This window comes from Stegostoma tigrinum, chromosome 2, assembly GCF_030684315.1.
Source record: "Stegostoma tigrinum isolate sSteTig4 chromosome 2, sSteTig4.hap1, whole genome shotgun sequence".
NCBI lineage: Eukaryota > Metazoa > Chordata > Chondrichthyes > Orectolobiformes > Stegostomatidae > Stegostoma > Stegostoma tigrinum.
Window position 1 is genome coordinate 71,567,818 of NC_081355.1, and position 17,629 is coordinate 71,585,446.

At 40.2% G+C, this 17,629-nt stretch overlaps 1 protein-coding gene across 3 annotated transcripts in view; it reads right to left on the reverse strand.

Annotated features, from left to right (window-relative positions):
- Positions 1–17,629, reverse strand: part of snx13 (sorting nexin 13) — a 184,043-nt gene that overhangs the window by 84,007 nt on the left and 82,407 nt on the right. For all 3 annotated transcript variants that reach the window (XM_059654543.1, XM_059654549.1, XM_059654551.1), the window contains exons 5-6: positions 9,790–9,911; positions 3,063–3,181 (exon numbers count right to left, since the gene is read on the reverse strand). In XM_059654543.1, the coding sequence (XP_059510526.1) occupies positions 3,063–3,181; positions 9,790–9,911 (241 nt within the window). The remainder of the gene's footprint in view (positions 1–3,062; positions 3,182–9,789; positions 9,912–17,629) is intronic.

Genomic DNA, 17,629 nt, shown 5'->3' on the forward strand with positions numbered 1-17,629 from the left:
GAGAATGTTTTGTTATTTATTCTCTTCCTCAGTTCAGAAAGTTTTTGCAAACTGTTTTCAGATTTCTGTTCTGTTTCTATTTTTGATTTTTTTATTACATTACCCTCGTTAACTTCTTGGTGGCCTTTGACTGGTTTCTGAAACACTCCCAATTCAAAGACACAGTACTGTTCTTTGCAACATTATAAATCTCTGTTCGTAAATTTAGTCCTATCCTTAGCTTTCTGAGTGAGCCATACATGGGTCTTACTTGTTGGCTTTCTTTTCCCCCCCATCAACGGGACACAGTTTTGTTGAACATTTTACGTTATTTCCCATTGTTCATTTATCATCATACTTAGCTTATTTACGCCAAAAATCTTAACTCGGTCTCCCCTTATATCTATCTGATTGTTTAAGATGCTTGCATGTAACTAGAGAAATATCGCCAAAATACCGTGAACTGAATGGCATTATGATTACAAATTCCAACTATTTTACTACAACTTTACTAATTACCACTGACTCATTACACAACACTGGATTGGAGATAGTTTTATTCCTAGTTGGTTGCACAATGTTTTACACCAAAAACCGGAAAGAAAAAAGGACATTGCACAATCATCTCTGAGACCATTCTTGCCAATTTCACTGCAAAAGTCTATAAAGATCAAAGTCCCACACAATGTTTGCACTATCTTTGTGAAAAGTACTGATTTTAAAAATATTTAATTATATTAGGAGACCTATAAATTACTCCCAGCAGCTATTTCTGATTCTTGCCATTCCTAATTTCTACTGATACAGGTTCTACTTCAGAATTTTGTGAAGCCAAACCCCCTCTTACTAATGTGTTCACGTCATTCTTTATTCCCAGGGGTGTCCCTCCTTTTGTGCCGTTCTATCCTTATAAAACACTGTAACAATGAATATCCATTTTCCAACTTTGGTCAACTGGCAACTGTGTCTCTGTAATGGTGCTTAAATCTAAACCATTTATCTTTATTTGTATATTAATTCATCTGAATGCATGAAATGCCTGCAAAAAAAGGACCTTGAATTTATCTTTTTTTAAAACTTCCATTTCTTTCAACTACCTTCCTCATTACGCAAAATTTACACTGAACTCTGTCCTCTCTGGTCTGACTCTTCCTACCTAGAATTTTGCATTACTGAAGGCAATTTGAAGTGAGAGTTGAGTCTCATCAATAAAGAAATCAAAAAATACAGGAGGTGAAAAATCTAAAATAAGCGTCTTTTTTCCCCATTTAATTCAGTTGCAGGACATCCAAGTGAATTCAATGGCAGATAACAAAGTGTGGGGCTGGATGAACACAGCAAACTGAGCAGCATCTTAGGAGCATAAAAGTTGACGCTTCGAGCCTAGGCCTTTCATCAGAAAAGGGGGATGGGGAGAGGATTCTGAGTTCCCATTGTCTCTGATCACAATTTTAACCTTACTGCGAAGCCTCTTCCAGGATGAAGTAGTTACCCTCCTCCATCCGGCCAACCTCAGGGTATCTCTCTCCCACTGCAACTCAGAATCCTCTCCCCATCCCCCTTTTCTGAAGAAGGGTCTAGGCCTGAAAGGTCAACTTTTGTGCTCCCAAGATGCTGCTTGGCCTGCTGTGTTCATCTAGCCCAACACTTTGTTATCTTGGATTCTCCAGCATCTGCAGTTCCCATTATCTCTGAGTTCAATGGCAAAGTCAGGTTCAGACCCGTACCTAATAAATCTTCCCTTCAAAGAGGAGCCAAGATTTAAAAAATTAGTCAAAACAAATGTGCTGTCTCCTAAAAATACTGGCTCGCATTTAGAATCCGCCCAAAACGGGTCAATTCCAAATTCAATCTTCTCTCATTTCACTATTGATGGTCAACCAGCATGGGATTGTGAGTACACAAATAAATTTCAGGTCAGATCAGCTCAAAATACAACATTTAAGGCAAATACAAAAATCAAAATTTAAATCACACTAATTTTAAGAAAGAAAAATAGCTACAGACTTCCAAATCAGATTTCAAGTGTTTAGCAGAGTGAATTTTCCCAGCAACATTTCGTCCTTCTCACTTATGTATATGGACCATCGCTACTTATCACCATCACGAACAGTTCTTTTAGCAAACAGTATACAGTTGCTTCTAGTTTACAATGGGTTCTCCCCCACACCCCCACCTCATCAAGTAATAAATTGGAATTCCAGAGTGTTTCCTAAACCGGCCACATTAAAGCCATACAGTCTTTTCAACCTGCTGACAATGCAGAATTATCTGTGAAATTTATTAAATAGGTGGAGTAATCACCTGATCTCAAAATGGCTTCCTCTGTCTTCTTAAACTTGGGAACGTGCAAGATTAATGCACTGTGTTCAGGTAGAACAGTTATTTGGCTCTGGCGGTTCCAGATTTTCTTTCATCTTAGAAGTGAAGGTATAGATTACAGTACTACTGTTTACTATCAGCTCTCCATATTTATGGGATTTCAGAAGAGTGAAAGATTAATTACTACAAATAAAAGACTGCTGCCACTGCCACCAAGCATGAAATACTTCATGTTCTTTTCATTAGGAAAGTAATCCAAGCCTTTCTTTGAACTCTTAACAATAAAACGTTGACACTTGGTGTCAGGCAGACTTCAGAACAGTCATATGATTCCCCTCATTTACACTTTAAAATTTAAAGCTACAGTTCCAAAACATCAATTTTAAATTTCCAATTGTTACACATTTTATATTGTCAGCAAACTTTGGTCTATCCACATAAGCCATTATGGTAGATTGTAAGTAACTGAAATCTGATCCTTGCAGCCTATTTGAAAACACCCCATTTATTGCTAACCTTCTCATCAGTTAACCAATCCTCCATCTTTGCTAACATATTACCCTGTTAATCCAGAAGCAAATCAAAATGTCCTATTCTAAAAGAGGGTGAAACATAGATACGGCGTTAGCTCAGATATCCATGTACCCAGGTTATCTCTGCACAAAGGAAAAATAGATACAATCAAAATAACAGAGGAATAGAAAAGACCAAACACATGCAGCCCAAAATAAAAATCAGTTGGCTTCATAACTATTTCATACCTTTTTTTTGCCTGGAGTCTTCTATCCTTTGTTGAGTTTTCCTAAATACATGAAGGTGTGCAGCAAAGTCATTTACCAACCGTGTAGTAAAGTATGGTTGCCAGTCTACCTCCTTTGACCTGTTAATTAGTAACAATAGACAATGAAACGGAAAACATAACATGATAAAGAACATTTTCCAAAACTGTGGTAATGAAGTTTCTAATGAAACTAGAAATGTTTTTGTCCTGTATTTACCAGTTCTCATTGTATTAACTTTCCTCAGAATTAATTCTCTTAACTACGTCATAGTAGAGGGGGATAGATTTGCCTGCTCAATGTTCCAGGGTTTTGTTGTTTTAGATAAGATAGATAGGAAGGTAAAAGAGGTGGAGGAGTTGCATGACTAATCAGAGAGAATGTCACATCTGCACTCAGACGGGACATAATGGAGGGCTCATCCACTGAGGCAACACGGGGAGAGCTCAAAAATAAATGGGTGCAATCAATCTGATGGAGGGGTCTATAGTAAAATGCTAACAGCCACCAAGACATTGAGGGACAAATATGTAGGCAGATTATGGAAAAATGCAACAACAACAGAGTTGTCATAATGGGCGTCTTTAACTTCCTCGATATTGACTGGGACTCCCTTAAAGCAAGAGGTTAGATGGGGCAGAATTTAAGTGCACCTAAGTTTCTTGTAACAGTATGTGCTAAGTCCAACTGGAAGGGCCATATGAGACCTTAAACTGGATAATAAGCCTAGCTAGGTGACTGACTCAATGGGAGAGCATTTTGGAAACAGTGATCACAGCTATCTTAAAACTTAAGGAGTTATGAATAAGGTTAAGTCAAGACTTTGCAGGAAGGTACTAAACTGGGGGAAGGCAATTTGATCAAAAGCAACAAGACCTGAACAATATCCAGGCTGCACTGACAGGTGGCAAGTGACACTCACGTCACACAAATGTCAGGCTATGACCATCACCAATATCAGACAATCTAACTGTCGTCCCTTGACATTGAATGGTGTTACCATCATTGAATCCCCCACTATCCACATTCTGGGGATTATCATTGACCAGAAACTCAACTAGACTCACCACATTAACTCAAAGGCTACAAGAGCAGGTCTGAAGCTAGGAATACAAGCGAGTAACTAACCTCCTGACTCCTCAAAGCCTGTCCACCATCGACAAGGTACAAGTCAGGGGTGCGATGGGATACTCCACACTTGCCTGGATGAGTGCAGCCCCAACAACACTCAAGAAGTTTGACAACATCCAGGACAAAGCAGCCTGCTTGATTGGCACTTCATCCACAAGCATCCACTCCCTCCACCACCAATGCTCAGTGGCAGCAGTGTGTACAATCTAAAAGGTGAACTGCAAAAATTCACCAAAGATTCTCAGCAGCATCTTCGAAACCCATGATCACTTCCATCTAGAAGGACAAGGACAGCAGGCATATGGGAACACCACTACCTCCAAGTTCCCCTCCAAGTCATTCTCTATCCCGATTTGGAAATATATTGCCGTTCCTTCACTGTCGCTGGGTCAAAATCCTGGAATTCCCTCCCTAATAGCATTGTGGGTCAACCTACAGCAGGAGGACTGCAGCGGTTCAAGAAAGCAGCTTACCACCACCTTCTTGATGGCAACTAGGGATAGGCAAGAAATGCTGGCCAGACAGCGATGCCCACATCCCAGAAACGAATAGAGAAAAAAAAAACACAAATATTAGGCAGGAGCTAGGAAGTGTTAATTGGGAGGAGTTATTATTCAGCAATTCAACATTTGACATGTGGAAGTTGTTTAAAGACCTGCTGATCAGAGTTCAGAGCCATCATGTCACAGTAAGGAAGAATGACAAAGATGGCAAGGCAAGAGCCCTTTAGACAAGAAGGGAGGTTGTGAATTTTGTCAAAATTGCAAAAAGATGTAGATATAAGATTTAGTGAACTAAATCTGGACAGGGACCATGAGGAATATAAAGAAAGCAGGCAAGAATTCAAGCAGGGAATTAGGAGAGCAAGGGGCCATGAAATAACCTTGGTAAGCAGGGTTAAAGAGAATCCCAAGGCATTTTATGCATACATGAAAAATATTAGGATAACTGGGGAAGAGGGTAGAACCAGTCAAGGATAAAAGGAAGGAACTTGCGCTTGGAAGCAGAGGACATGAGCAAGATCCTAAATGAGTGCTTTGCATCAGTATTCACCCAGGAGAGGATATGGAGGATAGTGAGAATTGTGTGGGACATACTGATATGCTAGGGAATTTTGAGATCAAGGATGAAGTGGTGTTGGGTCTCTTGAAGAGCATTAAGATGAATACGTCTCCAGGGCTCAAAAGGTATCTACTCCAGGTTACTGTTAGAGGCAAGAAAAAAGACAGAGAGATTGCTGGGCCTTGACCAAGATTTTTAAATTCTCGGTAGCCACTGGAGGGGTCCCCGAGGACTGGCAAGCAGCTAAAATTGTTCCTGTTTAGAAAGGGAAATAGGGATAATCCAGGAAACTACAGATCAGTGAATCTCACATCAGTGGCTGAGAAGCTATTGGACAGAATTCTTTGGATTAGGATTTATACACATTGTGCTAATTAGGGACAAGGCAGGTTATGTCTTATTAATTTGACTGAATTTTTGAAGAGGTGACAAAGGTGATTGATGAGTGTAGAGCAGCGGATATTATCTACATGGATTTTAGTAAGGCTTTCGAGAAGGTCTTTCATGGTAGCTCATCCAATAGATTAAGATGCCTGGGATCCATGGTGACTTGGCCCTGTGGATTCAGAATTGGCTTGCTCACAGAAGGCAAAGGACAGTGGTGAAAGGTGTCCTTCTGGCTGGAGGTCCATGGCTAGTTGTGTTCTGCAGGGATCCATCCAGGACCTCTGCTGTTTCCGATATTTATAAATGACTTGGATGAAAACGTAGTTGGGTGGGTTACTAAGTTTGCAGATGATACAAAGGTGGATAATGTTGTGGATAGTGTCGAAGATTGTGAAAGGGTACAGTGGGATATAGATCAGTTGCTGTTACGGGCAGAGAAATGGCAGATGAAGTTTAATCTGGGTAAGCATGAGGTGCACTTTGGGAGATCAAATGTTTAAGAAAAGTATACACTTAATGGCAGGACCCTAAACAGCATTGGTGTACAGCGGAATCTTGCGGTTCAAGCCCATAGCTCCCTGAAAGTGACCACACCAGGTGGTAAAGAAGACAAATGGCATGCATGGTCAGGGAAGTGAATACAAGTGTCAGGATGTGATGCTGCAGCTCTAAGACTTTGTTTATGTCACACTTAAGGAGAATTGTGTTCACTTCTGGTCGCCACATTACAGGAAGTAGAGGCTTTGGAGAGTGGCTGAAGAGGTTTACCAGGACGCTGCCTGGAATACAGCGTATGAGATACAAGGACAGGCTAGAAAAAAAATTCAGATTTTTTTTCTGGAGCGGAGACTTGATAGAAGTCCATAAAATTATGAGATGCAGATAAATTCTGACTGTCAACCCTTTCTCCCCCCGAAGAGTTGAAATGTCTCATACAGGGGGCATGCATTTAAGGTGAGAGGGGGAAAGTTCAAAGGAGACACGAGGGGCAAGTCTTTGTTTAAACACGGGAGGGGTAGGAGTCTGGAATGCACTGCTGGGTTGGTGGTGGAGGCAGATATAATAGGAGCGTTGAGTGGACTTTTTAAGTAAGTGTTGAAGGGCCTGCTCCTGTGCTGTACTGTTCCATGTTCTAACTAATTGTTCTGATGAAGTTGCTTACAGCTGTGTCGAATTTTGGCAAATTAAGAAATAAACTTATTATCTCTAGTGCTCCTGAGATGCTGCTTGGCCTGCTGTGTTCATCCAGCCTCACATTTTATTATCTTGGATTCTCCAGCATCTGCAATTCCCATTATCTCTGATATTATTATCTCTAGTGCCTGATTTGGTAACCAGAAGATGTTGATTTAAACATTATGAGCAAATTAAAGAACCAGAGAAGTGGTGGGGAAAAGTAGTTATCTGCTAAAATTTGTTTTAAGCTGATAAGCACTACCCCAAAAGGTTGGTGGAAGCAAATTTAGTAACACTATGGGACTCAGTCTAAGCTCAGAACCAAAGTGGAGAGGAGGGTGCCAAATGTGTATTTTGCATTTGTCCTCATAATGTAAGCAGATTATGCAAAATAAATTAGTGGACAGCATAGCAACAGGGAAGGTTAATAAAAATATCATTCATAAAAGCTGATAAGTCACTGGGTCCACCAAAAATTAATCGAAGTTGCTGAGAGAAATGATTTTACACAAGGATTGAGAATTGGTTGACAGGCAAGAAATAAAGAATGGGAACAAATAAGTCTTTCTTCAGATTGCAGAAGGTGACGAGTGGTTTATCACAGAAGACACTGCTTAGGCCCAGCCATTCATGAATTATACAGATATAAATGAAATGAATTAAACGAGGATAATAAATGCACTAGTCCCAAGTTTGCTGATGACACAACATGAGGTGGGATTGAGAGTTGAGGAAAATGCAAAGAGGTTTCAGGGCAATTGAGATAAACTGAGTGTGCAGACAAACACTTGAGATATTGAAGGCATCAAGGAGTATGGAGAGAAACTGAGCTATTAGATCAGCTATGATCATATTGAATGGCTGAGCAGATCCGAAGGACCAGATGGTCTACTCCTTGGCCTAGGTTCTAAGCTTTGAGGGTCATCAACAATTTTGATTTTGGAATCAAAAACATAATTGCTAAGTTTGGGGATTGGTCATCCCTGAAGACTGCAACAAATTACAAGAGGGAACAAACAAACTTGCATAATGGCTAATTGGTAAATGAAGCTCAATTAAGAAAGAAGATATATTTTATTAGAAAAAGGAGGGGGGCCACATGTTGTGCAAGTCTTGTTAAAGGGACAAGAATCTCAGAGTACAAATATATCATATCAATTTTAAAAAAGGGCCACAGGTCAACAAGGCAACAACAGTATATCAGTTTTAATTTCAAAGAGTTTGGAAAATAGGAAAGATATGCTGAATCTCGTTCAGGAAGATTTAAAGAGGACTGCAAGAAATTCTAGTTGTTAAATTACCAAAAAATTAAAAATAGCAAAAAGATGCAGAGAAATTCTACCAGAAATGCACGGGCTTACATTTTAGGAAAGGATTGAAGGCTAGCTTAACTCTTGGGATGACCAAAAAGACTGACAGGTGACCAAGGGGTTTTGATAAAGTAGATATAGGAAGAATGGTGCCCACAGTAGGAACAGAATAGCTGGAGGTTATGAATATAAAGACGGCCACTGGGTTGCGAAGGTTCCATTCTGAAGTCCACTCACAAGCTGATTTGCATGCAAGGTGGAACACAATGCAGGGCATTTCAAATAAAAAAGCAACTGTTCATAAGGTAGTTACCTCAAAAGAAACTTTACAGTAAAAAAAAGTAAATGTTGCTCCTACAGGGAGTGGTTAAAGCAAATGCTCCTAAATCAAATGTTCTTATTCCTACTCCCTAATTTGTAAGATCATATGTTCAAATAGTACAGATGCAGGCTAAGTGATTAAGCATAGCAAATGCAGGGATAGCGGCTGGATCTGGGTGGGATGCTCTATAGAGGCCTATGCAGACTCAGTGGATCAAACGGCCTCTTTCCACACTGTTGAGATTTTATGATTCTATGACCTGTTTGGAACAAACAAGGTATCGACCATGCCCAACTAGACCAAACTTGTAAAACTCAATATCCAACATCAGATAGGAATTCACAAACCGACAAAATGTGCTATATAATTTGTAGTGTGTGAACAGTGATGTTAACAGCCAATTTAGGACCAATTGTCATAGAAGTTTCTTATATTAATACATAGGGCCTGGTCCTTTGCAGACAGAAAATACAGAGACATGCAATGCACTTGTATCAACTCAACAAAGTATGAGAAAACTGTTCGCTAGCCATTTGACAGCAATACCTTAACTTATACAAATCAGTCTGCCTGGTTTAAAATTTAAGCAAAGCCTGGGTGTTAAATACCAATTGTCAATAACTTGTACATTTTCCATGGCAAATCACCGACTGAGCAGTCTAACTGTTAAGCAATTAGCACCATTTTCTCATACAGCATAATTGTTTGTCTTTCTCTAAATTGGTGTTCTCGTGAATTTGTTCTGATGAATGCAAGATTAAAAACTTTGACAAAATGTGCACTGTATCATCAATTCAAATTCTGTGCTACCAAATAACTCAATATTCAGTAGTTATGATGGAAGCAGAGATAATCAAGGATTACAAAAGCAAATCAAGTGGGCATTTAGAGAAAATAAATTTGCAGGATCCACCGAAGGCGGTGGGTGGGGTGGGGGGGGGGGGGGGGGGGCGGCGGCATTGTGGAGTGGAGAATACGACTAAACGGATTGCCCTACACAGAGTGTATGGATGTGATGGGGATAAATAGCCACCTGATATTTTGTAATGATTCTTGAGAAAGCTTCTTTTATATAAAGTGACCACAAGAAAAGGACCAATATTTCTTAATCGAAGGAGCCTGAACTTAGTACTGGGATTTAGCCCTGAACATGCTACTTATGGCCTATTTGCAATGCTTCAATACTGAAAATTCAACTGTCTACTACTGTACAATACCATGCAAAGCAAAACATTGCTTTTCACTGTATCTTGCTACATGTGACAATTATGAAACTGTATGCTTTTCTGCTACAGAATAGTTTCAAATAAATCCAATTTACCTTGTGGCAAACTGAACGAGTGCATTTTGTATGGTTTTTCTGACTTCGAGTAAAAAACACTCATCATCACTTAAAGTATAATACCAGTACTGGATATAGTCCCTTAGTGCAAACTGGATGACCTGAAAATGAAAAGAGAGAGTAGGCCTTATCTTTTACGGCTTTACTACTTGGTGCTAGAAAAATTCAAGCAAAACACTTTAAGCAGTTAATACTAATTCTCTTTAGGATTGCCTTGCAAATTCATTGTTATATGAAATAATACATATCATATTAATACATCTACTTCACAGAAAACAAATAATACGTTACCACCAACACTTCTGAAAACTACAGATAACAACATATTCAAACAAATGTAACAGAATTGTCGCAAGAAGTATACTACATAAGTACACCTCAAAACCGATAGGGAAAACCATCAACACTTCTTTCATTTCACAAGGGTGCTTCAGTGTTTCAGGGGAAGTTGATCTTCAAATAAAATCTGGTACTCCCACCCATCTTTCACAATCTTACACTTCTGACAAAGTATTGGGCAGAATTGAAATTAAGAAATAATGTACTCGATTTTGCACTTGATCCCACAACTTATGTTTCATGTGGAATACTGTGACTAAATGAGCCAAGAAGACAGTGAGGAAGGAGGGCTCCTGTGGCTCAGTGGTAGTGTCCTTATCTTTAGCCAAGGAGGTCTGGATTCAAGCCCCACCCGCCACAAAAGTGTGTCATAGCACGACTGAACAGTTTGTCTAAAATAACTGAAGATATTTTCTAACTAACCTGCTCGAGGATAAACTAACTGTACTGAGGAAGGTCATTAATGAAGCAGCCAAAGATAGTTGGGCCTACAACATTACCAAGAGAAAGTTGCTTTTGTGGTGCAGCCACAGTGTTCCTACCTTTGAATCAGGAGGCCTGTGCTGAGGTCTCTCATGTTTCAGAAGTGTGTAATTACATCCCTCTATCATTATCTCGATAAAAGAATTACGATAAATTTGTCAGGGATGATTTCCCCTTCATGAAGTGATACGGATTGTGCTTGGCCATCTTATATATTTCTAAATGCTCCACAGTTACATCCTTTACAATAGGCTAACCTTTTCCCAAGAGTAGATGTTAAGCTAACTTGTCTATAGTTATCACTATTTTCACTACACTTTTTGAGTAAGCATGTTTTGCAATCTTCCAAGGCTTTTCCAGAATATAAGGATTCTTGGAATATTACTACCTGTACAACTACTATCTTCATAATTAGTTCCTTTACTAACTTCAGATGCAATCCATCAGGTCTGAGGGCCTATCAGCCTTTAATCTCATTGGTTTTCCTGGTATTTTTTCCGTAATGAGCTGCTGCATTTATTTACACCCTTCCTTTTGCCCCTCAATTTAGTATTACTTTTGCTCTGGATGTGAGTTTGCTTGCTGAGCTGGAAGGTTAGTTTTCAGACGTTTCGTCACCATTCTAGGTAACATCATCGGTGAGCCTCCGACAAAGCGCTGGTGTTAAGTCCCGCTTTCTATTTATCTGTTTAGGTTTCCTTGGGTTGGTGATGTCATTTCCTGCATTGGTGATGTCATTTTCTGTTCTTTTTCTCAATGTGTTTGTTGATGGAGTTCCGGTTGGAATGCCATGCTTCTAGGAATTCTCGTGCGCTTCTCTGTTTGGCTTGCCCTAGGATGGATGTGTCATCCCAATCAAAGTGGTGTCCTTCCTCATGTGTATGTAAGGATACGAGTGATAGTGGGTCTTGTCGTTTTGTGGCTAGTTGATGTTCATGTATCCTGGTGGCTAGCTTTCTGCCTGTTTGTCCAATGTAGTGTTTGTCACAGTTCTTGCAAGGTATTTTGTAGATGGGAGAACAGGAAATGACATCACCAACCCAAGGAAACCTAACCAGATAAATAGAAAGCGGGACATAACACCAGCGCTTCGTCAGAGGCTCACTGATGATGTTACCTAGAATGGTGACGAAACGTCTGAAAACTAACCTTCCAGCTCAGCGAGCAAACTCACATCCAGATGACGTTCGTTTTGCTTGTTGTCTGTATAGGGTCTTTTAAGTTCATTAGCTGTCAGAAAGCTAGCCACCAGGATACATGAACATCAACTAGCCACAAAACGACAAGACCCACTATCACTCGTATCCTTACATACACATGAGGAAGGACACCACTTTGATTGGGACAACACATCCATCCTAGGGCAAGCCAAACAGAGAAACGCACGATAATTCCTAGAAGCATGGCATTCCAAACAGAACTCCATCAACAAGCACATTGAGAAAAAGAACAGAAAATGACATCACCAACACAAGGAAACCTAAACAGATAAATAGAAAGCGGGGCTTAACACCAGCGCTTCGTCGGAGGTTCACTGATGTTACCCAGAATGTTGACGAAACATCTGAAAACTAACTTTCCAGGTCAGCAAGCAAACTCACATCCAGAACCTCAACCTGAGCTACAAATCTTCTCAAAACTCACTATTACTTTTGCTATGAGTGTATTTTACTGTAAAGTCTAATGAAAATATTTATTCAACTCCTCTGCTATTTCCCAGTTCCCATTACTTTTTCCCTATCCTAATTCTGTAGGGGCCTCTCTTTTCCTTTTTTTTAAAATGTTAAATAAGTTCTTGATATTACTTTCAAGTTTACCCTCAAAGTTGCTCTTCATCTTGTTGATGTTTTTTAAAAATTATTTCTGTTGGTATTAGGAGTTTTCTCAATCCTTCTAATGACTAACCTTTGCCATATTTAATGTCTTTATTTTCAATCTGATGCTATTCTGAACTTCCCTGGTCAACCATGGCTGGCTTATTCCCTTCTTAGAATCCGTCATTCTCACCAGGATATATCACCGTGAACTACTTTGTTAAATGTATGCCATGTGTTCCTCAATGCTTTTGCTGCCAAACTCCCTCCCTAATCCATGCCAGCAAGCTCTGACCATATTTCTTTGTACTTACTTCATTTCGGCTCAGCAGAGTTGTTTCCGACCAAATCTCCTCTCTTTCAAACTGAATGCTAAATTCTACCATGTTATGGCCATTGTTTCCTAGGGGATATTTTACTCATCATTCATTAAACCTGACTCATTACACACCGCCGGATCCACAATTGATTGGATCCACAAAATATTGTTCAAAAACATTGTACAAAATACATTATAAATTCTCCCTCATATTCCCTATGCCAATCTACAAAGATGAATAAAGTCACCTACTCCCTTTTTAATTAAAAAAATGCCCTCATTACTTCACACTCTATTGCCATTCCTACTGTACCCTATAGGGGCACCTATAGACTACTCTTACCAGTGTCTTCTTCCCTTGGTTATTCTTATTCCCACCAATATGGATTCCTTAACTTCTAACCCAAGGTAATTTCTTGCTATCATGCTTATCCCATCCCATACTAACAATGCTACCTCACCAACCTTTCCTTCCAGTTATTTTGAAAAGTCATGCACCCATGAATATTTATCTCCCAGCTCTGATCTCTCTGTAACCCCCCATGTTGCTATGATGGCTACAAGATCAGAGCTTCCACTCCAGGTCCTCAATGCTAGAAAAGGCTTGCCACCAGCTTGTTAACTTTCCAAAGACAAAAGTGACATGATGCACTCTGTAAAATCTCCATCTCAACAAGAGTGCTGACAATGGTGTTTCGCATGTAAATGAGTTATAACAAAAGCCAAATACCACAGATGCTGGTGATCCTAAATAAAAAATGCTTTAAAAGTCAGGTCTGAGAGCATTCATGGAGAGAGAATCAGAGTTAAAGTTTCAATTCCAGTATTTGTCTTAAGAACAATAATATTAGACTTGAAATGTTAATTCAGTTTCTCTCTCCACAGATGCTACCAGACCTGAGAGTTTCTCCAAACCTTGTTTTCACATTATAGTTATAAATTAATTTTTCGTGAAATTTCCCTTCCAACACAAAATACACATTCTGTGAAACCATAATTTAAGTTAACATATCATTTTTGGAGTTCAAGATGATCAATGGAACTGAGAGCTGAAAGTAACATTTCAAGATAATGAAATATTGAACTAAAGCAACATGCTACATGTCTTACAATGGAAAAACAGTATGGGGGAAAAAAAGACCAATTACAACCACTGACATTTTCCAAGAAAAGTGGCAATTTTTAAGGTGTGGGGCTGGGTAACGGCATTGGTAAATTTCACTTAGAGGTCATGTTCTTTGATTAACTTAACTGAGGCAATACATTTTGATTTCTGGGTTTTTCCACTACTTAGCTAAGAACAGACATCACCTTTACAGATGTTGCAATAAACTCCTATTTAAAAAAGGAACAAATGCAGAAATAGAATCTACGGGAGCCAGTTCCTGTAAGGCTGTATGAATAACAGATGCATAAGCAAGGGCAGTTGCTAAATTTATATGATGTGGAATTACTTTTAGCTGTGGTCAGGTGCAAGAGGGACATACTTTTCCCCAACTCTGAAGCGGCTCTCATCAAAGCAGAATGGCTGCAGATCGTGCTGAACAAACTAGAGTATTGTGCCCTAGCCCTGCTAAAAGTTCAGGAAGCAAGTGAATAATTTCATTAGCTCAAGAAAAGTGTGTAAGTTTGCTGTTCTGTCTATATCCCGTGAATTACGCCTACCTTAGCTCCAATCCTAACACTTTGTCTTGCCAAGTGTATTCCTTAACATGACCTAAATTTCAACAGACCCCAAGGTTCACTTTCTACCTTCAAATCTTCCCAATTTATTCAACCACCATTGTCATTCTGCCTAATTCAATGTCTAAGTCTTATTAACCCTCACCAAATAAATGCACTCATGGGATGAATATAGAACATGTTACGCACAGACCTGTTTCTTTGTTCCTTATAAGACAGTGTGCAAAGTGCAAGACAGAGTAACCGGAATAGGCTAACGCAAATAATTTGGCTTTCACCCGCAGAAAACAATGCAGCAGCATTTCTGAAGAAGGGTCTAGGGCCGAAATGTCAGCTTTCCTGCTCCTCTGATGCTGCTTAGCCTGCTGTGTTCATCTAGCTCTACACCTTGTTATCTCTTAATGCAGCAGAACAATTGTCATTGGTCATGTACAAGGCTAATTCAAAGAGAATGCACAATTACAGGACACACAAGCACTCACTAAAATACTTACTTCGGAGGAATCAATTCAATGTTATTAATTTACAGGTAATCTCAAGAACACAGAGTTCTATACATACAGCATACACTTGACACTACAATTATTTTCAAAGTTCACTCAGTTAGGCAGAGATGAACATTCATAGACACTGTTGAGAACTTGAGTGTGAAAGGAGCAGAAACTTTGAGAGGTAGCAGCAGATCTGCTTCCAAACACTTCATCTTCAGCTTTTCCACTACTGTAAACGCTCGAGGCTTGGTCACTGGTGGACTGATGTCAGAAAATCGCCCTAGTAAGCCAAACAAGCTTCTCGTGCAAATCTATCCATCCCATTTGGACAGCTGCAGAATTTAGGCGCTACAGATCTATTACCTTAAATAAAACAGTTGATACCTCACCCACAATCTCATACCATGTCAAGGATCTTCAGCACAAACAGCAGCAGTGTGGCAACAGGAATGTGTTCTGATTCAAGACAGCAATAACAGTGATGGGGAATATAAAACTGGGCACTCTATTTGCAACAGTAACAATTTTCACCCTTTTCTCTATAACCATACCAGAGCCAATGCCCAACAAACTACCTCTTCTCTTAATGCGGAATTTTGCCCCTGTACAGATGCAGATGCAGCATTTACAGTGAATACAGTGGTCTCTGAGCCAACAACACAAAAGGTTAAAAACACCTCAGCAGCCTGGCAGGAATCTGAGCTCCTGGTCTCTACTTCTGTTGAACACATTCTGTGTTCACCACATATTAAATAGTAGGATGTGCAAAAGCAAACTATTGTAATTGACCAAGAGAACACACAGAAGTGGTTCAAAATTTACCATTCAGCACCACTTTCACTTCCTGCTCATGATACTGATACGGAATTTCATGCCTTCACTTGTATTTTCATAGAACAAACAAATGCCTACGTATGGAAGTCCACACTGACCCTCCAAAGAGCAGCCCACCAAAACCACGTCCCCAGCCCATCCCCACGGCTAATCAACCTAGCCTATACATCTTTAGACTGAGAGGGAAGCAGAGCACCTCGAGGATACCCATGCAGACACAGGGAGAATGTACAAACTCCATGCAGTCGCTCAAGGGTGGAACTGAAGCTAGGTCTCTGGTGCAGTGAGGCAGCAATGCTAACCACTGAACCATCATACCACCCTGTGTGTGAATGAGTTTAAACATGTATCTTATCAATCTGACAATGGGTTATGGGTAGATGTTGGCTGAAGGATTGTGTGGGGAGGAACAAGGTTTGGTGCTGTTGGGAAGACCAAGGGCTTATATTTGTGATGTGCCTGTGTGCATAACCGCTAGCTTAGCGTTCAAGCTTTCAGGGTGGAGGGGGGGGATCCTTAGCAACAGTCAATGCAGTGATCTGCTGCTGCATCAATTTTTGCTCCATCCAATTAACTGTTTTTTTTTCCATTTGAAGACCAGTGATAAGCGCTTTGTCCTTCTCCACTTGCAATCTCTTCTACTGAATAGTCTTGTGCCCATCCATTATTGCCAAGCTGGAGGGACTGCACTCGCCTAGTTTCTCTCTCATCTAATTGGTGGAAAATCACCTGAATAGCTTCACTTCCTATTCCTGCTAGCATTACCTGTATTGTCCCCAAACATCTATCCTTGCCCTTCCCAACCTCTTTCCTTTCTCCTCTGCATGCTGCTCCAGTGACATTTGAAAACAGCAACTTTTTAAACAAGTACAATAGTGCACTCAGCTCTCTCTCATCATGGTCTCTTTCTACTGCTTCAAATGGCATGAAATTATCAGGCTTCCTGTCTAATATGTAACACTGGGTGAGCAGAAAGTTTGATATTATAAAGATTGAAGTCATTGTCTTTTGTTATCGCTACATTAATTCCCAATCCTTCATTCCATCTCCCCAGCAACTCAGGTAGCACAAAATTACTCAATTTTGTTACACTGAACTCCAATCTCTCTTTCTCACTTTCTACCCCAAGATATACCTCCACTACATTATCTTACAACATATACTATCTCAACGATATGTGTATTTGTTTCTCTCATTTTAGTGCTATCCATGCTGATCTGTTAAGACCTTACACTTTGGTCTAAATTTGATCTCGAACATACAAATGTATTACAGACAGGTCTCCTTCATTTGTACACATCATTGACTAAAGGTGATCCAAAATTCAGGGGAGGGATGGGGGGGGGGGGGGGGGGGGGGGAGGGTGGTGGTGAGGGGGAAGGGGGCACAGGAGAGAGGTAGTGAGGGGGGAGGCTCAGAGGGGAAGAGAGCGGACGTGGGGGCGGAAGACATAGACACGGTGACAGACAGGGTAGGGGGTAGGGACAGCAGAGGAAGCAGGGAGAGGGACAGCGCGGGGGAGCAGTAGAGTGAAGGCGAATGCAAGCAGTAGGGCCGAGGGAGAAGGCGTGGGAGCAGAGTGGGAAGAGTTCCCAGTTCCCTCTCTGGTTAATTGAAACCTTAAGTGGGCACAGGTGGGTAGGAGTGGAGCGCAAAAAACAGGAGCCAGTGTAAGATTCTTTGTTAGATTAGCACAACACTATTTGGATCGTGACTTAACTCTTGACGATGTCACACGATATGGCAGCTATCTTTGCTTCCTGCTGAAAAAGAGATGCTAGCACAATTCAAACAAGCGTTCTAAAGAGATAGAATTCAATAAATCAAACTAGGAAGCCAAAAGAATCTGTGATATC